At 38.8% G+C, this 26,205-nt stretch overlaps 1 protein-coding gene across 5 annotated transcripts in view; it reads left to right on the forward strand.

Moving 5' to 3' along the window:
* Positions 1 to 26,205, forward strand: part of slc4a11 (solute carrier family 4 member 11) — a 150,000-nt gene that overhangs the window by 67,448 nt on the left and 56,347 nt on the right. For 4 of the 5 annotated variants that reach the window (XM_008398802.3, XM_008398798.3, XM_008398799.3 and 1 more), the window contains 2 exons: positions 4,236 to 4,464; positions 19,326 to 19,358. In XM_008398802.3, coding sequence (XP_008397024.2) covers positions 4,236 to 4,464; positions 19,326 to 19,358 — 262 coding nt within the window. The remainder of the gene's footprint in view (positions 1 to 4,235; positions 4,465 to 19,325; positions 19,359 to 26,205) is intronic. The other variant, XM_008398800.3, reaches the window with a different exon arrangement.

The following is a 26,205-nucleotide window of genomic DNA, read 5'->3' on the forward strand; positions in this document are numbered from 1 at the left end:
ATGAACAAGAAATAGGAACAACCATTTACATGCTCAACAATGAAACTTCAAAACACTGAAGCATTTTAAATCCTCGCTATCCAGTGCCTTGTGAAGTATTCACATCTCAGAAAGTTTTCCACATTTTGTCTCATTACAGTCACAGATTTAATATGTTTTATTGGAATTTTGTGGAATAAAAATCATATATGATGTTCAAATAATATCCAGAACTTAGATTGGAGAATCTACCAAAAGCTGTTAAAGCTCTTGTTGAAAGAAAGTCGAGCAAAGTTCCTTTTTGCATTTGTAGAAGTGGTGGGACTTGATTAAAATCCTTAATCAAATAATTGCGAGATATGTATAATTAATCTCAATTAAATGCAATTTAATCAAAAACATATATTGATAAAATGAGCAACATTTTCAATTCAGAAACCCTTTTTGTGGCTTAATTATTGAATAAATAGAAATATGAGCTGAACAAAGATATTTATTATTTACCAATATTTGGTGCAAAGTTATTTTACCATTCAGCTTTGAATGCTGATATTAGCTTTGGATGACTGTCGCGCTGCTGCATGTTTAGCTTTGAGATACTACTATAGGCTTAAATAGCTTCACTAATAGGCTATGTCCTTTTAGCACAACATAAACGCAACAATGGTCTTTTTCAGCATCCAATCAGATCATTTTTAAAGCAAAAATTAATGGGCCAAGAGAAGCAGCTCTGTTTGTGGATGTAGCTTGTGTGCCAGATTTATGGCTGTACCACAAACACACGACTCTGACTTGGTTATCTTCTATGTAAAAAAATAAAAAGTAAAAAGAAAGAGCAAAATGTGATCAATTGCAATAAAACGATCATTAAATTAATCGAAATTGATTAATTTCGATTGATGCTCCCGTCAGATGAGAGAACATTTCAATGTTTGTAGACATCAAATGGTTGGATCTGAATACAGGTCAATACTGTTCAGATCTCTGTTTATTTAAAATTTGTTGAAATCAAAAAGTTATTTTCATCCCTCTTTCATGCTGTATTACTTTGTCACATAAAATCAAAATAAAATGCATCTTAGGTATCCTGTCAAAAAATTGAAAAGGTCAAGGCCATAAATAATTTTTTTAAGTCTCTGCAAAACAAAATGTCCCATTTCTGACTATATTTGTATTTTTTATTGTACGTTAGCTCTTTTTTAAACTATCAAGCCCAAAGAGAGGAACTGGAACTCACCAAAATTGGCACAGTGATGGTCAGTGCTAAAAAAAAATAAATAAATAAATGGAATCATTTGGGAAACCTACAGTGAGTATGTTTATGCATTATCACTTTCAATGTCCAGTGGGAACAAGAAGCTGCCTCGCTGCACTCGATAACGCTCCATAACATTCGGAGGCATTGCTGTTTAAAATTCAAATAATTGCTCGATGAATATGTGAGTGGATTGCTAAATATATATGCACAGTCTATCCAAGAATTTACTCTGGGCACTGAAACATGGATTCCTCATCATTTCAGCTGAATTCAAGCCACTTTTCTATCGCTGGCATGGCGTGACCTTTACCACAACTATATGCTGCCTCACTTTTTGGGAAGATGAGGAAAATGTATTCTCTCGATCTCTTCCGTGACTCGCTTCGTCTCGTGTTTTACTCCGCTCTCATCCCTCAAGGTTGCTAAAACAAATCATTCCAGTGGGCCTACACTGTGTGATGTGCCAAAACTGTAGACACATTATGATTTTTTTCAGCGTTTTATTCATGCCGCGAGATGCACTTCTGATTCTACGAATGAAAATATGCATTGCTTTTCTTCCCCTGAGACGGATGAATTTCAGATTAGTTTTGTTGCCACGCCCAAGTACATCGCAGACTTCTTTGCAGTGTAGCAAACCTACGTTTGATTGTCACACTTCAGACAAAATACAGCTTAAAGTGGCGAACAAGCATGTCATGATACTTCTCCATTACAAGGCTGTCAGTGATTTCAGTTTGTGGCGCCAACAGCTTGCCTGGTCCTTTTTACTAATCCCTCCATTCTGTGCCACAGTTCTGTGTGTTTGCTCTCTCCTTCTGTTTTCCCCCCTTTAATCAGCCTCACATGGCAACAACCACGCGTTACCTCTAGAACTGTGATACACATTGGCCCATTTAAAGTAGTTTAAAGCAGAATAAATTCGGTAATTGCACGTTTATGTACTTGGATGTTCACGTCCAAAGACTAATTTGAATTCGAACAGATTTGAAATGTGTGACTTTGTTCAGTTGGACCAAAGATTTAAATTAAATCAAATTAAATTGAACTTCTTAAAGTGGCAGTGTTATGTTAAAGCAATTTTTTTTAGCTGTATGTTATGTTATATTAGTCCTTCATTAAAATTTCACATTTTAAGTCATTTGAAATGTATGACTTTTTTTTTAACAATTGAAGGTAAAATAGTTAAGTTGTGCCTGGAGAACACATAGGACTGTACCTTTAAATCTTCTGGAAGGGTAGATTTGTACAAAAATATGGCTCCTATCTTGCTTAAAGTTGCAGTAAGCAGTCTTAAAAAATTAGAGATATATTTAAAAAAAATGTTTTTTACAAATTTGTTAAAACTGTCACCATGTTGAGACGGTAGGAGACAGAAGTGGGGGAAAAAAATGTTTTTCTCCACCTCTACCCTGTGCTGCTATTGCAATCTGCACAGCTCCCGTCCAAAAACAACCCATCAGAGCAAGGAGGAGAGTCTTAACTCTGTCAATCAATCTCATGAACGCGCTGCTAAAAATAACTTGACATTACAGGAAAACTGTTTATTCGCCATCATCGCTGACCATGCCACCTAGTCTTATCATTCACAACAAACTCTGCTGATGGGCAGCGCTGATTGGCAGCGCTAAGACCCATCTCCTGGCTCTGATTGGTTGTTTCTAGTTAGGACTGGGAGAAGGCAGTGGAACTCGATTTATTAATTTTATTTTTTTACCGATACCATACTGTCATGACATAGCAGTTTCAACAAATATGTTTTTAAAAATTTTTTATAAAAGTTACATACTGCTGCTTTAACATAATTCTATTGACGAACAGACATAAACAGGATCTAATGGTAAACTCAGGTGAATTCATTCCTAAAGCCTTAAATCACTTCAGTGACCTGAAAAATAACCAAAGCCCCAGCCACTGTAAAAAAACATATTTCTGTTCTTAAAGTTCTTTACGGAAATAACTAAACAAACTATAGACTTTCCTTTTTCATGCTTGTCTTATTTTAAAAAGAACAGCAGGAGCTCCACTTATCTTTAGAATTTCTGTCTACCCCACAATCAATGGATTGTGGGGTAGACAGAATTGAGAGTGTCTGGGCTTTTAATCGAGCTGCTCTCGTCCTTCTGTTCATTCACCCATCTGCATGTTATTCTGCACTCCTACAATCCGGATCCACCAGAAGAATGAAGTGATTCTTATCAATGTTCTTCTGGTTTGTGGGAAGATGTGGATTATTACTATAAACTGACATTTACAGTTTTTTTGCTTTGTTGTTTTTTTCATTTTTTGTGGAGGTTTAACATTTTGACTAAAAAATGTCATTCTGTTAAAATAACAACTTAAAATTGCTATTGAATTACTTTAACTCGACTTAAACTATTATTTAATTTAAGCAAACAATTTTCTGATTTAGGTAAATGAGGGAGTGACTTTGAGGTAACCCATGAAGAGATCAAATTCTACCTGTTTAAATTAAAATTTTCTTAACAAAAGGTGGAATAAACTGACTTAATCAAGAGCATCCCATGTTTGATGGGAACAATTTATGAATTTACCACTTCCTTGCCTCTGTTTCTAGGTTAGCTGAAATGTTTCATGTAATTTTGAATTTGCCCTTAAATTTTTGTAAAGACTGCATCAGCAGAACGGTTAGGACAAATATCCAGTTAAGAGGGTCATGCAACAGTCAGTGTATTGAAAATAAAATTCATTTATGTTCCATTTTTCAATATTAGAGAGTCGAATACTGAAGTTACATTAACAGATAGTTTGTCATTTATAATATGTACTCAGTAGTATTTCTACTCCTAGAATATGTTCACATCTTATTTATGATGCTCTGACATCATTCCAAATTTTAATAAAGTATCAGTTTATTTTTCATGAGGTCATTTTTATTTTTTTTTTGCTTTTGTTTTTTGCTGTTGAGTTTTACTCAACACATAATCGTTGACCATGGTTTTAAGAAAGCATTTAAACAGTACAATCTCATCCACAGTATGTGAAGCTCATGAACTTCGAGGAGGAGGTTCGGGCACACCGGGACTTGGATGGCTTCTTGGCGAGGGCTAGCATATTGTTGGATGAGACAGCCGCCTCCCTGGACGACGTCCTCAAGAGAATGTTGCACCACGTAGGCGAGGACAGCCACGTGTCCGAGCCCGGGTGCAACTTTGAAGAGGTGATGAGCATGCTTTTCACAGATGCAGGAGCTCAAGAGGTCAATGGTAAGCAAGAACCCCACACTTGAGCGTTAACCATGCGAGACAAAACACAAACTGCAAGGAGAAGTCAGTGAACTTGAATATAAGTCCTGATGAGACTCATTTGTCAGATTAAAAGCTTTTGACCATACTTTTTTGTACACTGCTCAAAAAAATAAAGGGAACACTTAAACAACACAATATAACTCCAAGTAAATCAAACTTCTGTGAAATCAAACTGTCCACTTAGGAAGCAACACTGATTGACAATCAATTTCCCCTGCTGTTGTGCAAATGGAATAGACAACAGATGGAAATTATTGGCAATTAGCAAGACACACTCAATAAAGGAGTGGTTCTGCAGGTGGGGACCACAGACCACTTCTCAGTACCTATGCTGTCTGGCTGATGTTTTGGTCAGTTTTGAATGTTGGTGGTGCTTTCACACTCGTGGTAGCATGAGACGGACTCTACAACCCACACAAGTGGCTCAGGTAGTGCAGCTCATCCAGGATGGCACATCAATGCGAGCTGTGGCAAGAAGGTTTGCTGTGTCTGTCAGCGTAGTGTCCAGAGGCTGGAGGCGCTACCAGGAGACAGGCCAGTACACCAGGAGACGTGGAGGAGGCCATAGGAGGGCAACAACCCAGCAGCAGGACCGCTACCTCCGCCTTTGTGCAAGAAGGAACAGGAGGAGCACTGCCAGAGCCCTGCAAAATGACCTCCAGCAGGCCACAAATGTGCATGTGTCTGCACAAACGGTTAGAAACTGACACCATGAGGATAGTATGAGGCCCCAACGTCCACAGATGGGGGTTGTGCTCACAGCCCAACACCGTGCAGGACACTTGGCATTTGCCAGAGAACACCAGGATTGGCAAATTCGCCACTGGAGCCTTGTGCTCTTCACAGATGAAAGCAGGTTCACACTGAGCACATGTGACAGACATGACGGAGTCTGGAGACGCCGTGGAGAGCGGTCTGCTGCCTGCAACATCCTTCAGCATGACCGGTTTGGCAGTGGGTCAGTAATGGTGTGGGGTGGCGTTTCTTTGGAGGGCCGCACAGCCCTCCATGTGCTCACCAAAGGTAGCCTGACTGCCATTAGGTACCGAGATGAGATCTTCAGACCCCTTGTGAGACCATATGCTGGTGCGGTTGGCCCTGGGTTCCTCCTAATGCAGGACAATTCTAGACCTCATGTGGCTGGAGTGTGTCAGCAGTTCCTGCAGATGAAGGCATTGAAGCTATGGACTGGCCCGCCCGTTCCCCAGATCTGAATCCGATTGAGCACATCTGGGACATCATGTCTCGCTCCATCCACCGTCACGTTGCACCACAGACTGTCCAGGAGTTGGCGGATGCTTTAGTCCAGGTCTGGGAGGAGATCCCTCAGGAGACCATCCGCCACCTTATCAGGAGCATGCCCAGGCATTGTAGGGAGGTCATACAGGCGCATGGAGGCCACACACAATACTGAACCTCATTTTGACTTGTTTTAAGGACATTACATTAAAGTTGGATCAGCCTGTAGTGTTTTTTCACTTTAATTTTGTGTGTGGCTCCAAATCCAGGCCTCCATTGGTTAATAAATTTGATTTCCATTGATGATTTTTGTGTGATTTTGTTGTCAGCACATTCAACTTTGTACAGAACAAAGTATTCAATGAGAATATTTCATTCATTCAGATCTAGAATGTGTTATTTGAGTGTTCCCTTTATTTTTTTGAGCAGTGTGTTAAAAAATAGTTCTTTATCGGTCTGATGTAATATAATATTGTGTGAAACCTATTTTGTTGTGTTGTAATATTGCAGAAAAAGAAGCCTAATGACAAGGGAAATGTTTGAGCTCAGACAAATGGAAGTATTTTTTTTCTTACATTTTGGAAAAAATCATTAGTATGCTCAAAATATTTTCACATTATCATTTTTGAGCTGTACATGTGATACAAACAGAAATAAGAAAAATGTTTAAGACGTGTTTTAAGCCTGATTTCCATGACTAGTTGCATAATATTAAGGTCATGTCGTTCTGTGTGAGAGAGGAGTTGCTCTGAATTCTAGTAATATTTTGAGAACAGGACAACATTGCCATTCATAGCTGACATTTTAAACTGACGTTAGCATCTCATACAAATGACTGTTAGCATGGCTAGCATTAAAGAAACGGCAACACAGATGTTTAAAACTCTGGTAAAACAGAGCAAATTTTTTACTTTACTGTATGGCAGCTAACACAACTGTAACCTAAATGTCAAAGTGAGGCTCAACAGATTTACTTTCACAATTGGAGCATCACAGCTTTCGCCATGATATATTGTATAAATAATTGTATAATAATTGATAATTGTATAAAATGATACATATATCATTATATATGAAACTTTTTTGGAAAATGCTTTGCTTATATAAAATGTTATGGCTACAGAGATGGAAAATAAAGGGAGACGGGTGGGGGAAAATGTTCAAAGGGAAAGAAAGAGACAGGAGTAGAGGAGATAAAACAAGTCAACACCCTTGAAGTCTGCTTCTACCCCTACAGAAAGAGAGAGAGGAAAAAATGCATATATAACAATAACAAATCTATCACTGAAAAGTACACGATACAAGTTCATACAAGGCAACCTCAGTTCAAAGTAGAATCTGAAACAAATGAATCGGGACAACTTTGTTGTTCTCCATTCAGCCTTCCTGTTACCTACTGAAAGTCTTGTTTTTTTCTCACAGCCTGAATAAACTCCATATAGAGCTCGACATGTTATTAAAAACTAGTTTTCTTTAAACTGCTTTCCATCTCTGTGCTTCTCCTGCCTCCTTTTTCTTTAACATTTCCCTGTTACTTAAAATGTCTAACTTTGAGTTGTCAGTTGGAGTATTTCCTGTCGCCAGCTGATTTTCGCTGCCTCTCTTGAAGCACAAAGAAGCATAAAGCACTTTCAAGGTCCTGTTGTGTTTTTCTATCTCGCTGTTGAATTTCTATTCAATTGATAATGTCTAGGGAAATGTAAAATACAAAACATAACCTAGAAAATGTACTTGCAGAAAAACTAAATAACTCGATCACTGTTTCCTTCTTTATTGTGGTGTCAGTCGAAGTGTTTTAAGGAGGAACAACAACCTCATAAACAACATCAACATGTGGACAAAAGAGTTACCTGCACTGAAATATTTGATCACGTCAGTATGAAACAAACCTGAAACTGTAACTGGAATAGACGTATGGATCATATCGTTGGCATTGATTTGAAACATTTTCTTTATTTACTAGTTCCACTGCATCCAAACAAAATTTTGGTCATAAAACAAATTGTCTCCAAACAACTGAACCAAGAAGCAGTGCCTAACCCTCCAGGGTCTGCAGTGGTACAACTTAACTATTCCAGGCCAAAGCCTTTTACTGCAGGCTGACAGTTCTGGCTAGAAAAATAAATTGACACGACAGTTTCTCCTGCTTTGCTGCCCTCTTTCCCTTCTAAATCCCTTTACCATTAGTGTATTTCCTTCAACACTGTTTATTTTGTTTTGTTTTTTGGGGGGGGGTTTCGACTCGGAGGCAAGCAAGGTACCATCACGTTTGGACAAATCTCCTCAGCCTATTAGAGCAAGCGAAAAACAACCTGCTGCATAACGGTATGGATCCATTTTTGATACATTTCCATCATAAAAGAAGTCAAGGAAACGTTTGCTTTAAAAAAAAGAAATTAATGTGAGGAAGAAGTAAAAAAATAAAATAAAATAAATATATATATATATATATATATATATATATATATATATATATATATATATTTTTTTTTTTTTTTTTTTTTGTCCATAGAATTTCGGCTACAGTCCAGTGATTCTGTACTTGATGAGCATCAGGCGGTAACATTAGTCTGCAACCTGCTCTTTGACCAGAGTTTTTCCGGTCTGGCTGCTCTGGTGTCCACAGATGTGTTCGTTAGTCTGAGGTGGTTTGTGTGCGATGCTCGCCCTGCACCGCAGGCCGCCACACATTCACAAGGTGATAATTGACTTCTGTCATCGATCACTCACGTAGCTTTTCAAATGGCTTTCTGAGGCTGTGGCGGCAGCTGCTGCTGGCCTGTTCTGTCCCAGAATACCCCACAAGGAGCCTGTTTTTGGGTCAGTGAAAAAGGGGTTGCTACATCTGTTGGTCGGATGCTTAGAGCTATCGCCACTCTAGAAAGTATTATAGGAGGACATTAAAAACATTCCTGATCACAGCATTAAAGGGACAGGATTAAGTAAAATCAGCATTCTAGAGCTTTACATCATGTTATAATATTCCCTCAACAAAACCATACCTGCTTGCTTTGATTCTTTCACATATGTTTGAGAAACCTTTAATCTCTATGGCAACCATTCAGCTGTGCAAAATGCCTCGGTAGATCTAGTTCCGCCTTCGAGGATGAAGCTCCCCCTCCTCTTAAGTACAGTTCCCACGCTTCAGAGCTTCCACAGAGCAGCCCTCCTCCACTCAGCTCCTTCAGACTAACCAGCAGCAATTAGCAAACACGTGATGGAACTGCACATCTGCTGAGCTCATTATAGGAGCTACTTCTCAGTGCAACACTGGTAAAAATGTTAAGGAGATAATGGAGGAGCCATGTTGAGATGACTTCCAGAAGGCGAAGTTTCAGAAAGAGTAGCAGTTTCTTAAAGAGACAGAGACCCGATTTCAATTTTAAATTGCAAAGTAACATTTCTTATAAGTCATATTTGATATATACAGCATTTCTGTAATGACTTAAGTTAACATAGTTACTTTTATTGTGCTATAAAATGGTATCATATGCCTGGAAAACATAATATTGCCCCTGTAATAGCAGTAACATTGAAGACGTTCCACACCAGGCATCAGAACATTTCTCAAAGGTCCGTGAAATATTTCAACAATAACACCTCAAGACTACACTCACACATAAAACATAAACATGCAATGCTGTTAACATTCTGGGCATGACATTACTAATCATAACAAAAAAAAGATTTTCATTTCAAAAGCGTAGCAAAGTCAATATGAGTCATAATGAATAATTAAAGCTACTAAATAATCCTAAAGTGATTCATAGTGTTTACATAAAGAAACCCGCTTTATGTGCCTGGAGCTTAGAGAACCTCAAGGCCTCTGCCCTGGATGCACTGAATGGAAAGTTTCATGACTTAAGAAAATAAAAACGGTGAACTATTGCATATTTAGTCATCTTCATACTTTGATTAAAGTAATTCTAAAAAACTGTTTTTATGTTAACAGTTTGTATTAAAAAAGTCATAATTTGTCTAAACTTTTAATTAGAGAATTTCATTAATGTATTGAACTGTTCCACTGACATCCCTACTCAAATATTGATTAAAGTCTTCCAAAATAACATTTATAATAAAATACTATATTAATTTTTTTACAAACTTAAATCAATTGGGAAAAAAATAAGAGGAACAGAGTGGCACCTTGTTTTCAACATTATCCCAAATAAAGGTATATACACAGCTACGAAAAAGTATTTACCCCCCTTTTTATATTTAAACTGCTTTTTGTATTTGTATTAATATTATTTTATGATCTGAAACTTTTAAGTGTTTCAAAAATTCATAAGTTAGTGTTGGTCAAACCTCCTTACAAGAGATCATCATAAATTTTCACTCTAATGGAAATGATAATGCACTGTTTAAATCAGCTGCAGAGTGAGTTGTCGTGCTGGGTGGATGCATTAGCAAAAGGAGCAAGAAAATATCACATTTAAGCTGCGAAAAAGCTACAAAATGCATTTAATTACATTTTAAAATGCCGTTAAGACATCAAAACGACACAGTTACTGAAAACTTCCAACACGTCTGCTGATTTCAGATATCTTTAAGTTCAGCATACTAATTATTTAATAAAGATCCCACTCATTAATATCCTGTTCTGGAGTCTGTTCCCTTCAGTTTGAATTCCCAGATATCTGGAAAGATTCCTGAATCCGACTGTTGCCGTCTTTTTTTTTTTTTTTGGGTCGGGGGAACATTCTTGGAGAGGAACAAAGACCCTTGCTGTGGGAATAAGTTTATATCACACCCCGAGTACGCTATCAACAAGCCATATCTCTGGAGGTATTAATTTCTGCCGTATCTGGGCTCCCTCTGCCACAGTGGGGTATTACAGCTGGCGAGCGGGCCAGCTCATTTGCGGCTGTAATACTGTACAGCTGTGAGATAAAGCGAACAGGGGAAGATTATAGCGTTCCCTGAAAAAAGGGGAGAATTACATAAAATGAAAAAGATGAAAGCCCAGAGAGATAATTAGTCCTGCTCCGACATGTAGAGAGGAGTTTGGTTTTGGAGGCCAGCATGCTGTTTTTGGCTCCACTTTTGTCTTGGGATTCGGCATTAAGGAAGGAAGAGCGTGTGCATTGTGTTGAGGAATAATGCCAGCTATCCTTATAATGATGCAATGCTTGGATAAGGATTTTCACTTTAGACATTTGAAAACCCTCTAAGTGAAATTAGCATCACCTTCTGACATGTAATATTTAAAGCAGTGAATGATTTGGGGACTAAATATGCCTGAGCACGTACTGGTACAGTGGCTGCTGAATGACTAATAGGTATTGTTGTGATTAATGGTGTATTGTGTAATTACATTTTCCTCTCTTCCTCTTTGGTTTTGTAAGGAGCTGGAGTTTTCTCTGTTAGGTGCACCAGTGACATTGCTCTGGTTCTGGTTACTGTACAATCATTTCAACAGAAAATGCTGGAGATATTATTTCTGACTCTTCAATTTACCTGTATTTACATAATCTTCCGTTTTTTCTTCTTTTGGTTTTGCTTTTTCAAATTATGATACAAAAAAAATTGTTAGTAGTAAAATTTTAAAAAACTAATTTCTTCTTTCAAAACAAGTCTGTTGCCAAAATATATTACTATTATTTTTAGTTTAACCATCATGTGATTTGTAAAACTGCTTGAGTTGTTAATTTCTACTAAGACAAGGGTTTAATTAAAGCTGTGGACTTTAACTAGGCCCATCTAACATAGCAACATGCTTTGAAATGAACCATTAAAGTGTTCCTCTGTATTTAATGTAGTGGTGGGTCTCGATTAAAACTTTTAGTGAAGTTAATGGTAGGGTCTGTAATCAATAACATTTTATTTGAAAACTATACGTGGATATAACAGGCAACATTTTCACTTCAAAACCCCTTTTTACTGATGAATTATTGAATAAATAGACGTATCAGCCACCAATGGGCCAAACTGATGTCTCACGCAGTTATTTGTCACTTGTGCGTAAATCAGATTTACGGGTGTACCAGAAACGCGCAAATGTAAAAGTTCCACCTGGAACAAAATAAAAATGTGGTTTAAAAAAAAGGCTTAAACTAAATTGTATAAAAATAAACCAAAATAACACGTTAAAGTAGCCACTGTTCTGGAAAGCTAAATCTCCACCACCACCAAAATTTACAAAGCAATGTTTGTGGTTGTAATTGGTGAAAAATGTGATCAGCATGAATACTTTTGCATACACACTAATAAATCTCCTGTCACAACATTTATAAACTAACCCACAAAATTCTGTAGCTATTTCTGGTCCCTAATTACTCCTGCGATCAAATGAGGATCACATTGTAACCTTATACCGTGGCTTTGTTAGACCTGTGTTGAGAAGAGAAGGTGTGAACAGAAAAAAACACAGCTAAACAGCAGATTTAAATCCTCAGATTTGACAGATCTAACCCATCATCCTCCATCCCTGCTATAAATATTCTGTGCATAAATTAGTGAGTCAACAGGAAGGTTTCACACTGGAGGGTAAAGGTGCACTGTGAGCATTTGAGCAAGTAAAATAAAAGCTGGATTCCAAAGAAAAGGTAAAAACGAATCATTTGGTAGAAGGTTTTTTTTTTCCTGTGTTGACAGCTGCATGGATTTACATTGGAGACCATAGCTTTCTAAACTTGTGTAAACATCTGCAATCTACTTTGTATCCGTAAGCTTTTGTTTTGTCCTCTGAAAAATTCCTTTTGTCGATCTGTGCATTCAGACTATGACTAAAGCTCCGTCAGGCATGTGAGCGCTCAAGCTCAGTGACTTTTAAAGTTTACTGTGGGATTTTGTACCCATCGGGTCGCCAAAAATCCCAGACTACTTGCAGGAAGGAAATGGCAAGAGCTCCACGTTTCTGGACTGTTTTGGTTTATGCTGCATGGAAAAGTGAACAGAACAAAGCACAGGAGGTGGCGGTTCAAATGTTTTAGAAATCATTTAAAAATTATTTCACTAATATGACCTCGTCAGCTTCAATGGCTGGAGGTGTGTTAGCTAAAGTCGGCCGACTGACATTTGCCATAAACATCTGTGAAAGAATGAGTCACACTCAGGAGCTCAGTGAATTCCAGCTTGGGTCAGAAGCTGCGTCTCCATGTCAAATGTGCGCAAAACTTTATTAATTCAGTCAATGTCGAAAAAACACAATTTTACAATTACCTAACATAAGAAACGCATTTAAAATCCCATGTGAACAAGTTTGTTCACGCGAGAAGACGCTAAAAAACATGCCGCGCCATCATCCCCCTACCACTTCCTGTCTTCTTCTTTGTCTTGTCACCGTTTGTTGATCACAAGACTTGTGTGATCCGAAAAATGTCTGACCATTGCAAAAGGTTCGACAGGAGGGTGTTGACAAGAAGAGGCGGATGACATGAGGCTGATTTTTGTCACTTAACTGCGACAATGAGAACTGATTTCCGCAGTTTGGCTCAACCATGGAGAGTCCTTCAGACTGAAGTTGGTAAATGCCAAGAGAACAGTACTTTTCAAGCCTCATTTCTGCCAAGTATAAAGTTTGCTGCAAGGAGGATTATGGTATTTTGTTTTATTTGGTGGGAATGGGAATGGACCACTTTGCTCTGGCTTTGTGCCAGTTTGGTGTAGAGGAACTTGACTGGTCTGCAGAGTCTTGAACTAAACCTGGTTGACCACTTCTGAGATGAATTGGAGCAGAGATTCTGATCCAGGGCACATTGTCCAACATCACTGTCTGACTTCTCCAGAAAAGATCCCATCTTCCTTTAAATACACTTTTACACAGCCTTCCCATGAGAAGTAAAGATGTTCTAGCTGAAAAAGGAAGAATCAATTCCATATCAAACCCTCTGTAATAGGAATGGGAGGCCATTTCGTTTCGTGTGTGTGCAGGAAAGGGATCCAGTACAACCAAGTGTATAGTTATTTCCAGAATCCTTTCTTCATTTCTGTTTTTGGCCACTGTTCCAGTCCTAGCTCGTTCATATAGCACAACTGCAAAGTTGACCAAAGTGTTGTATGGAAGTGCAAAAGGAGAACATAAAGACGCACCTCCCAATGCTCCCCATATCTCTCATGCTGTACTAAAAAACTGAGTCCAGAGGTGTTTTCAAATGAGATTTAAAGTTATCAACAGCTGGAGTTTGTGCGATGTGTGGAGTGAGTTTATTCTAAAGTATAGGGGCCTCAGCCACAACTGCTCGATCAGCTCGGTGAACAAGCCTGAACCTTGTGATCATTAGATCTGAGGGATCTGGAGGGCTGCAGGAAGCCAGGCAGACTCTCAGGAGGCCGTTTGTTCAGTACCTTATAATCAACAGTCAACAATAAAGATTTCAAATCAATTTCAAAATGAACAGCAAGTCAGTGAGGAGAAGCAAGTAGGCTACTGGGGAAATATGTTCAAGCCTTTTGGTTCATGTCAGAAAATAAACTGCAGCATTCTGGATGGGCTACAGAGGCTGACCTGACTAACACCGACAATAATCCAGTTGTAATATCTTAACAAGGTTGGCTCACCCATTCAAGGTTTTGAGAACATAGAAATCCTTTCAGTTTTGCTGTAAAATGCATACCTTGTATTCATATTAAAGTTTTAGATTTATAGTTTTTTAAAAATGAACTAAACAGTATTGGGGATTCTTGAAAATGTCAGTCTAGAAAAGGGAGTAAGTTTGACATGAAAATAGGTAGGAACTCTTCAATTTGTTATTTTCTTACACAGTTACACAGCATATTTTTATGGAGTTTTTTTGTCAGATTTTTCAATTTATTCAATAAAACAGAATCCATCAGCAGTTCCAGCAGACTGAGCTGAGGATAAACTAAAACAACGGCTGATTGGACCCAGGTAATTCTCACCTGTCTGCTGCATTGCAGAAGTTTTGCACTCGCGTTTCTCTGGGGAGACGATTTGTTTATATTTGGATAAACTGCTCTACACACAAGTTGTTGGTGCGGTGATCAGAACATGCAAATCTGACGGCCCATCTGTGGGCACAGATTGTATATCTGTGTAGAGAAATGATAAATCTACGTTTACAGAAAAAAAAACTTGAACTCTTGGTGTTCCGCATAGTTTACTGTGCAAGGATTTAGAACAGTTCTCTACATAAACAGAAGATAACATAATTGCATTAGAGCTGGCTGCACACAGAGTGAACATATGCATTGCGTCTCGGTGTCAGCACAGCTTTACCATCTGCCACAGTGACATGCAGCTCCTCAGGTCTGTTGTGCCAAATCAAAAAGAGACCATAAAAGTTGAAATGAGGTTTCATAAGTGGAGCTTTTATGAAGAAATGGGGGGGAAAAAAGCAGCAGGGGGAGTTTATGGGTTCTCACCTCAGGCCAATTATTGATATCGAAGTTTTCAAAACGTTTTGTTTAAAACTGATCAGATTTTCTCTTCCAACATCCCTACATATTTGAAGCTACAGGATGTGACTTTTATAAAAAAATATATATATATTTTTTAGATATTTGTTGAAACACACCATGTCCTGACAGCATGGTGTAAGACAGTTAATCTGTTGAAAGCTGCTTTGCCTTTTCTGTGCTATCAAAAAACAACCAATCAGAGACAGGAGGCGGGTCTTAGCGCTGTCCATCATGCACACCCTATTGGTCTATGCCAGTGTTTTTCAACCATTTTTGAGTCAAGGTACACTGATTTAATTGAAAAAATCCCGAGGCACGCCACCAACTAAAAATGGAAATAAAGATACTCTGTAGCCGCCTATATATAGCCATTCTTATCAAAGTCTCTTGAATAGGAATCAAACACAAAAATGCATTTTTATCACATTTTACATTTCTTATTTCAAATTGCACTTAACACATCCACTTTAAAAATACACCTGTACAGCCACAACACTGTGGTGTTAAATTTAAAGAAGTTGTAACTTCAAAGTGTTTTACAAACTAATCCACAAGCATCTTATAGCCAGAATACAGAAAATAATTATTATTCTGAAAGAAGCAATAATATTTGGGAAACATTTCACTTCATATTCACTGTTACAATATGAAGAGTTGCATGTACAAAACGTCAATATCTGTATATTTTACCCACCTAGTATGAAACCTGTACATGTTTGGATGAAAACAGATCTGATTTCCTGGCAGAAATTGAAGAAAGACAAAGCTCTTCCTCAACATCTCTGTCTCTCTGGTTTTAGTTTTTATAGTAACCAGACTAGAGAAGCTCAATTTCACACAGATATGTTGTGGGAAATGGACTCATGCTCTTTCCAGCTACTGCTGAGCTTCACTGTCTTTTCCATCACTGTCGTCAGTCTTTCTAGATTCAATGCTCTCACCGCTACCTGTAACATTCATACATCACTAATTCTCGTTTTAATGTAAAATGCTCTGTACCTGCTGCCATCTAGTGGTAAGAACGTTACATGATTACGCCGCTAGTCACTGCTAGAGCAGATACTCGAAGATGGCATTATTTGCAGACAATTCAGTTTCAAAAAATCTTTTAAAACCACTTACCGTATTTTTCGGGCTATAGAGCGCACCATACTAGCAACTTCAATTAAATAAAATAAAATAAAAACTGGAAGCTGCTCTCGGTTTTCCATTAGGACCCAGCAGAGGGCGGCGTTCTAATAAATCTGCTGGACGCAGCACTCCGTCACCAAAGCCGAACCATGGTTTCGTTCACACCGAGCTTAAATGCAGCGGCTCTATTTCCCTCCTGTAGTGCCAGATTGACAGCCCTCAACTTAAAAGCTGCATGATATGAGTTTGAAAACATTTCTCCATCGTGCCTGCTGCTAGCATGTGCTTGTTCTAAATGAAAATTAGCCGTTCTTCTTTGATTTACTATTTTGACTTCTAATGATTCACTTCCTGCTAGAGAGCCCCCTGGTGGTTGAAGAAAAATCCACAGAAAAGCCACAGCGGGCTACAATCCGCATGGTTCAAAGTTTAGGAAAAAAGTAGCAGCTTATAGTCCGGAAAATACGGTACCGTAGTGAAATTGAATAATTTCCACGGCACACCTGACGATCACTCACGGCACACTAGTGTGCCGCGGAACAGTGGTTGAAAAACACTGGTCTATGCTACAATACAGCTTCGTGAATATTAAGGCAAGTTTGCATCGCCACCGATAATGGCAGATGAACAAGTTTTGATGTAATGGTAGCTTGTTTCTCCACCTTTAGCACATTCACAGGTTGATTGACAGCACTAAGCTCCTCCTCCAGCCTCTGATTGGTTGTTTTTGGTACATTTCTTCAGACTGTAATGGCAGCAACGGGAGGATTTGGAGGAGACTTTTCACAGTTTATCTGTCTCATATTACAACATAGTGACAGTTTTATTAAATATGTAAAAAAGATTTTTTATATAAAAGTTACATACTGCAGCCTTAAGCCCTTTCACTTGGAGCAAGGAGGAGAGTTTCAGAGTCGTCTTAGTCACTTAAAGCAAAGCTCCGTCTCCTTTTGTTTCCAGCTTAGTGTGGTGAACTATCAGCAGCTCCTTATCACATGACCTCAGAGGCTTTCCTCCACCAGTCTGATGTATCAGAGGACTACTGGATGCTCTGGAGTCCTCTGATATAACCCGCTGCCTGGACAGGAAAATCTATCCAAGTCGGAACAGGAATTTTGAAATGCGCTCGGGAACAAACCAGATGTAGCTGCTGCAGAAGTGGAGGCACATGTGAGGCTGGATGTTGATTTCAGAAGCCTGGTAGCAACCTTCTGAACAACTTGCAACCGGGCTTTGTTTGATGAAACAGAAGCAATGAACTATAATTTCCTGTTCGGGATGAGCTGATACTGTCATAATGAGAGGTACCAGGACTCTAAGGCAAGCAACAACTACGGACACCAAACTCCGTTTAACAGATTTATCGAACAATAATGGGGGGAGGATGGAGAGGTGTAGACCAGCGGCAGCAAGGAGGAACCGGGCCAGAGGAAGAACTGAGAAATGGGTGAGCGGTTAGATAGAGGAATAATGACAGGAATGATGGTGTAACCTGATGAAGGCTTACGGTTTGATGGTTCAGATCAGCAGAGGAGGGTACAGCAGTTGGGGCAGTGAGGGGTTTCCAGGTGGAGGAGTTCCAGCAGGTAACTGAGGGTGGACAGGCAGTGGTTGTGGAGGAATCCAGAGGCTAGGCCTAGCAGAATAGCAAGGGTCAGGTAGTCCAGGTGGATCTGACTCTCAGAGAGAGGTCAGAGCTGGTTCACTGTAGAAGCAGAACCATCTGGCATCTTCTTCCGGGAAGCCGCTCTTATTTAATGCCCTTGCTGATTGGAGATGATGAGCACCAGCTGGTTCCCATCAGCTTGCCACCCTGAAAATGTAGAGAAAACACTCCCCTGCAGAACCCAACAGATACGGCAACAAGTCTCAAATGATAGTCAGGATTGAACCAGAGGCTTTCAAAGTTAACTGAATAGACCCAAGTATGATGCATCAAAATCAGAACTGACCACAAAACAAGGATGCTGTTGTTGCCCCTCCCCCACTGTTGCTGCTCACTGCCAGTCAGCTGACTGAATGATGGTTACTTCACCTCAGTTTAACTGCTTGAAAATATCCCTGCAATATTATATGATAGAAATTACAGATCAGTTCTGACGGTTCAGTTTTGTCTTAGTATTTACATCAAAGTAACAATAATTGATTATGATACAGTTATTGTCAATATCAGCACGTTTGTTTTTGCAGCAGTAAGAATGTTTTTTTTTCTGTTTTCCTTTGATTAAAATTAATTGTAATTTGTCTGAGATTCTTTAATTTAACTCGAGGTGATATTATTGTAGTGACCCACGCGTATTTTTTTAAGAAACTTAACTTGTCCTGTGTTTTTCATTCTTTTTGTATTTGTCTATCTTTTCCAAATGATGCTTTGCAACGGGAGTTATAATACAAATCAAATGAATGGTTGGACCTTTTAAAAGTACCTTTCAGCATTTTCTTGTTTTATTTCTCATATTTGTTTTTAAAAATTGACAAAAGAAAAATGAATTTTAGTTTGCATATTGAAATAAATGTTTTCTGAATACCAGCAGTTCCTTGCCGTCAGACATTAATAACACTAACTTATGTCCAGCGATGTGAGATTTTTTTTTTTTTTCCTCTGCTGGTGTTATCAGAACATTGAATTGAAACCATTCATTCCAGCTCTGCACCAGCTCAAACGCTGGTCATTTTCTTCTTCATCCTGATCTCTTCTTTGACATCTTTGGGGTTTCTTTGAACCAAGCAAATGCAGAACTGCTATCAGTGATAAAATCCAATTTTTGGTAATAGCCTTTAGATAGTAATAAAGATGAGATCTCAGTCCCGCCAACAACGATATGACATTGAGGGATCTTCTTTAGAAAAGGATATTTAATATGCATGAGGTAAAGGGGGGCAGGAAATGAAGCTTCTGTTCAGCAGAGATATTTATGTGCGTGTCTGTTAACCAGAAAATGTGTGTGTGTGCGACCGGATTGATTCAACGATGTGTGTGTCTGTTTTTTTTTTTTTATGTATAAAACCTAAGAAACTGCTTACTGGTGACTGTACTGACTGTTTTTTTCTCTTGGTTTTTTTTCTCCCACCTGCTGCACATGCAGAGAAGTCTCAAAGTTTCGTTTTCTTTGATGACGGTAAGCTGTGTTAATTGGATGAAAATGTCAGCATCAGCCCCTGTGAGGCTGCAATCAGTCGTTCACTTCTCTACCAATCACCATCAGTATGCCATTTGTGGGTTTTTTTTCCTTCCACACTCAGGACTGGGTTGATCTATCTAGTCATCAAATGATTACAGACACCAGGGAAATTTCAGTGTCACAGATATGGCTCTTCACCTGCCCCTTAAATCTGCCGCAGGTCCATCCAGCAGAGTCTGTTACTTTGGTTCTTTTCTTGTGCAACAAGAAAAAGGAAAAAAAAGAAAGAGACAGCTACTTGTTTAGCCCTCAGGTTCCTACTCATTAAACGCTTTAAATTTTGATCACGTTACAACTGCAGTCATTACAAACCAGCACATAATTATGAAGTGGAAGGAACAGGATACATGGTTTTTAAAAAACATTGCTGAAAGAAATACGGCTTGTTTGGTGTACACATATATATTTACATATTTTTGCCAGTTACCTCAAAGTGAAACAGTCATTTTATAGGAATTCATTACACAGAATAAAATATTTCATGACTTTATTTTTACATTTTTAATGATTATGGCTTACAGGTAAAGAAAAGCCACAATTCAGTGTCTCAGAAAGTCTGAAATCACATTAGATCACTCTGACACGTTTTACAGTCAAAGTCAGATTTATTTTCAGGGCACATTTCAGCAATGAGGCACTAAAATACAACAGTCACCAATTATGAAACAAGAAATGACATTGCATTTTGTCAAATTGCAAGTACCAAGTCATTCTCCCTGTTGCTGTTCCATGCTTTACTGCCACAATTTGTCCTTCCACTGAATTTTCTGTGAACATGGTTGGATACAGAACTCTGTGAACAACCAGCTTCTAAAGCAATGACCTTCTGGTTTCCCTACTTTGTGACAAGTGACTCTTTACAGGGTCAGGAAACCTTTGCAGGTGTTTTAAGTTAATTAACTGATGATGCAAAGAGTTTCCATTTAACACCTTTTTCATAACATTCTCGTTTTCTGAGATGCTGAATTTTTGGTTTTCACATCAAAATTACAAGACAGAAAGGCTTGGAATATGCTGCTCTGTGTGATGATTCTACATAACATACGAAATTCTCTTTCTGAGATGACTGTAGGGTTGGGCATTTATCGCATCATTCATCACTTATCATGATACATTTCTTATTGAATTATCGCTGTGATAAATTCCAATGGGTGATGTTTAAAAACTCTCCAAACTGTCCCTGCTGTGGGGACTGTTAGTTTTCTCCACTGTTTATTCAATGAGATTATCATTACATATCATCAAATAAAAAAATGGGATTAAATGCAGTTACTGTGAGTGGTTTAGTTGTTCAAATCACACTTGTTTATGTGACTACTGTCCCAAAGAAGGGCATTCCAAATGTTTTTTGAGACGCTGTGACATGCACTCAGTCATATTGTTACCTAAAAAAGTAGAAACAACTAGTTTTAATTTATTTTGCAAACCCGATATCCTTCTCTTGCCACTTCACAAATACAGACAAATTGCATCGGTCTGTCGTCTCAGCTTCTAATGAAAACAGATTGATGTTTGTGGTTGTAACATGACGAAACAGAGTTTTATAAAGCATGATTTAAATTTCATCAAAGCCTCTCAGGGACAATGAAGTGTGACCTCTGACCCAGTCCCAGTGGCCCCTCTCATCACCATTTGACATCATAGCCTTTGTGCTCTGCAAGGTGATTGGCTATGATGGATTATTACTGTAAACGTTTCACCTGCTTCTTCAGTAGGGAACACTCCCCTAGTTTAATCACCGTCTTCAAAGCTCCCCACACTCACAAGGAGCCAATCATTTTTTTTCTTTCCCTCCTCTGTGGTGTGTGTTCATGAGTGTGCGCATGTGTTTACTGACAGGTCGAACAATGGTCGAGACCACAGTCGATCTTTCCCTTTTTTTGCAGCACATGATCTTTATTAAGAACACCTCAGGGCATAATAGAAAAGGTTTTTATATGGGAGGGCCAGGGGGATTTTCTTTTCCTTTTTTTTTTTTATATACATTTAAAGAAACACTGATAACCTCAGTGTTCTTTTGTAGCAGCTCATCTCTGTAGACATTCTCCTTTTCTTTGATGTTCAACTGGCACACAGACCAAACGAAATATTAACATTTGAATTATTGGCCTGGTTTAGCGTGTTCATAAATTCATCTCGCTCTTATTTGTCGCTGTCAGTCACAAATTATTTACTACCTTACGGGATTTGGGGGGGAACGGCAATCTGGGTTTTTTTTACCCTACAACCAAACTGCATGGATAACACAATAAATGATTCCACCAAGAACCCAGAGATCAAAGTGGGCTATCCAGCCATCCATTCTTGCCTCCTTCACATTTATTCATTATTTTCCATTGAAGTTTGTCACGTTTGATATGCTGTGTGTAAGCATATGTGATCTTTTGTGCGTGCGTGTGCGTGTGTGCGTGTGTGCGTGTGTGTGTAGAAACAGCAGTGTTTGTATGGCAAATACTGACGAAACCATGCGGAAATCTTCACTTCAATGACAAAATTTGAAGAAATCTCAATTAGTCACCTACACGATCACACCAGCAGTCAATCCATACACCCTCGAGATAGTTTTAGCCAAATCCTACTTTTAAATTAGATTTTTTTTTTAAATCAGCCATATGGAGCATAAGTACCATAATTTCCAGACTACTAACCATACCTGGACATAAGCCGAACACTCTAACTTACAAATTTTGTTGCACTCGTCTAAAAGCCACAGGTGTAACATGAGATATTACATGAAAACATCAAGTTGGTTTTTTCCACTTTTAATGAAATATGTAGTGGTAAAATACACATTATGTGCAGTTTCCTAACAGACTGTGACTTTTTCCGCACTTTGATATTTCCGATTCAAAATTTCTAAATATCAAAGACTACTTGAGAAAATACAAAATGTACTCTTCTATTGAGTCTTTTTGCATCACTGTGATGGAATTGTTGAGCATGAAAAACTACCTCAGTGTAATCCCATTTCATCTCAGGTTTGTGTCGTCTTGTGCTTAAGACTTGTCTGTCTGAAAACCTCTAACCAGCCCCATCACAGTATCTCTACCGCATGTGATTGTCGGTGCAATGTGTGTTTTTCTGAAATGTGTTAATTTTACGAAAAATCTAATGTGGTGCACACTGTCCAAAATGTTCTAGATTTGTTTCGTTATTTGCGGAGGAGTTAGAAATCATAGACATTGAGAGGATTTTTGGGGGTAAAAAAATGGAGTGGGTTTTTGGTCAGTAGTGGTTTTCTCCAGGAGATGCAATTTTTTTATTTATTTTTTATTTTTTTGTAACATTCCTATAGTTGAATCACAAACACAGATCCTTAACTGTTGCACAAGAGGTCTGCTGCGCTTTAGCTGTTGTATGTAACAGATGTTGGAACATTTGATTCTTCTGCATGCCCTGGACCCATCTGACTAATAAACTAACTAAACGTTCTGGCCTAGTTTGTTTAGGTTTTTAATTGCTTGGAGTTTACTCTCTTTGAAAAGAAACCAAACCACAGAGAAAAAAAGTTCCAAGTTAAACTCTTCAGCTGATTCGAACCAAAGGAAACCAACTCTAGGCGTGAAAACCCTTGGTCAGAGCCTCACATTTATTCAGTGTCATTTCTTTTTTTATTAAAACTAGTGTTACATTAAAATAAATCTCAACAGTCGCACAGATAAAGGCATTAGAAGTATTTTAGTAAGTCAGGAAGTGCTGCTAGCTTGAATTTAAAAATATGCTAGCTTGAAAAATAGTTTCTCTTTTTTTATGAGTTGAGAGTAAACCTTGTAGATGTACTTTGTTCATGTTGTGAACTGATTGTGTCACTTGTGTGTACAACACGTAGACATGAGAATTATATAAAGCAATTATAGCAAAAATGTCGAGTGACATGTTTATCACTGCTAACTGTATTATTAGCTGTTAGCTTCTCTGTTTGTGTGACGTTAGCCTGATAGTTTGTTGGCTTAGAGAACCATGTGACCTTGGTGAGCACATTTGCTGCTCTCACTCTGTGATTTCCCTCCACTCTCCTGTAACCTCTGCTACTTTCTTTTTTATCCTTAATCCCCCTTCTCTTTTCCTTTTAATCTTTTCTTCCTCTGCCGTTTTGTCCGTCTCCATTTCCCGCTCTCCCCTCATCTCGTCCCTGACGTCAATGGGAAATTGGATGGTTTTTGATTACTACTTGGCTGTCAGGCTTACTGCTATTAATTGAATTGAATCCCTGTCCATCTCCTATATTTCTCTGCCCTCTTTCCTTTTCCTTTTTTGCTATTCATCTTGTCTGTTTTTTGGTGGGGAGGGTTTTTTTGTTTTGGTTTTTTTTTTTTTCTCTTTTTGACTTTCATGCTTCCCCCCCTCTTTGTATGCTTTTACTCATATCGGCCCTGCTTCCATTTTTTCCTCTCCCCATGTGCACTACCTCTTGTTCTCCTTTCCTGCTTGTTTCCTTTTCTATTTATTTCTCTATTTCCTCTCTCTCTCTTTCACGCCATGCAACCGCTTCTTTTCTCTTGTCCTTCTCGTCTCTTTTATACTCTACTTTCTTAATTTTTGGCTACACGCACACATGCGCGCACACACACACCTCTTTATTATCCTCTGCGCTCTTGCTCCTTGAGCACAGTGATACTGTTGTCATGGTGACGCCCATCATTTTCTGGCATGAATGGAGGATACTTTATTGATGAGATGGCATGGCAGAGGGAGAGAAAAGAAGAGTGATGGAGAGAAAGACAAAGACACGCAGAAAGAAAGAAATCACTGGCAGGGAAAATCAGAATGATATGGAAATGATCATCCCCGCTGCTTATGATACAAAACATTTCCAGCCTGTCATTTTCCTATTGCTGATTAGCTAAAGAGGATGCCACAAGACAGAAAAGAAAAAGCCAAATGTTCTCGGTATATTCAGTCCCCGCGAAAGAATATCCCTCAAAACCCAGCAATTCATCATTTTTTAGCGTATGTGAAGTCATCCTGGAGATTCCTGTTATCCGGCAGCAACGTGCTGCCTTCAGCAGCGCTCCCCATTTAATCATTTTGCAGCACAAATATGTCAGCTTATTAAAATGTGTTTTTCAAAATGAGTGCTGGTGTTTCCCTAAGGTTGGATGGACATCCTTATTAGCTTGTCGTGGTCTGATGTTTCCTCGGTGCAGTCAGGCGTCACTGTCTAAAGCAGAAGCTCATTAGATACGTCTGACGTTGACATTATATGGAGAGTCTGAGCACAGCATGTTGGGCAATACCTTCCTATCAACACTCTGTTTTAAACCAATGTATGATGAAATTAGACATTTTGCAAAGTCAATCAATGCTCTAAGTCAACTAGAAATATAGCTACTTATATCTCAGCTCTGCCAAGTAAACATTAACCTCCTGAGACCCGGGCTTTTGTTTGATGTGCATTTTTTATGTCTCCTTACTATTTGGGATTAGTATGACCTAATTTTAGTTGAAATTAAATTTTAGCTTTCTATGTGTTCTTGAACTATGTCAAAACCAATGCCCTCATATGAGGACAGTGGGTCTGTTTTTGCATATACATTTTTTCCTTGGCATTTGGGATCATAAGGACCCAATTAGCCTAAAAATGAAATTTTAGCTTTCTACAATAAGTGGTTATCTCAAAACCTAATGTCCTCATATGAGGACATTGGGTCTATCTGTGTGATGATAAGACCATTCAATCAATGTTATTATTTACATCTGTGTTTCACAGTATGTACAGTTACACTGCTTTCTGTCCAGACTTTCACAATGAAGACACCATTGGCTAATAAAGTACAAAAGTTTATTTTATATTGCCAACAAACACAAAAGTGAAAATAAAAGTGCAGCTTTTGCATGGAAAAGTGCAAAGTTTATGAACTTCATTATGAACATGTCATAGTAAACTCAAACAAACATTCAAGTATTTCTGCTTGCCTCTGTGAAAGGCTTTGCATGGAAAAGTGCAACGTTTATAAACATCATTATGAACGTGTCATAGTAAACTCAAACAAACATTCAAGTATTCAAGTAGTCCTACTGGCCTCCGTGAAAGGCTTCATAGCAGTTGCGCCGACTTTGCAGGCAAAGGAACACATTGCATGTCAGACAGCGTACACGGGATTTCCCAGCGCAGCCTTGTTGTCTGCAACGCATCGGGTTCTTGAGATCAGCAACTTCCGGCAGATGAGCAGCAGAAGTTGTGCGCGCTGAGATGTGGGGGATTGGCGTGACCAGGGCTCTTTGGCCAGGTTGTGGACAGCATGCACTCTCTTCCTCTGCATGTGTGACATCACACTTGTTGAGGAATACCTGAGCCACGTCCATGCGGAACGCGAGGAACGTCAAGATAGCCTTTCTTGGGGTACCATGTTCTTGATGATCTCTGCGATACAGCAGCCAGCTGTTGGCCAGAGCAAGATCCATAAAGTGCATAAGCATGCGAATTGTCCACTTCTTAGTTCGCACGCTCATCCTGTAGTAGCTCATCATTCTGTCTGATAAGTCGACCCCACCCATCTTTGCATTGTACTCCTGTACAATATTTGGTCGTCTGATGGTTAAGTAGCATTTGTCCTTCTTGGACCACCGCTGGCAGGTATCCTCTGGCTCCTTAGCGTGGACAGCAGAGAGCATCAGGACCGGCTTGTTGTCAAACCATTTCACAACATTCAGTTTCCCATCTCCCCTGACAACTGATGCGGAGGTACCTCTGCCTTGCTGCTTCATGATCTTGTCACTAGGAAGCTTCTGCATTGCTTTTGGGATCCTGTTCTTCATGACTGTACCAGTTAGGTACACCTAA

This window comes from Poecilia reticulata, chromosome 22 (assembly GCF_904066995.2).
Source record: "Poecilia reticulata chromosome 22, P_reticulata-male-v2, whole genome shotgun sequence".
Lineage (NCBI taxonomy): Eukaryota > Metazoa > Chordata > Actinopteri > Cyprinodontiformes > Poeciliidae > Poecilia > Poecilia reticulata.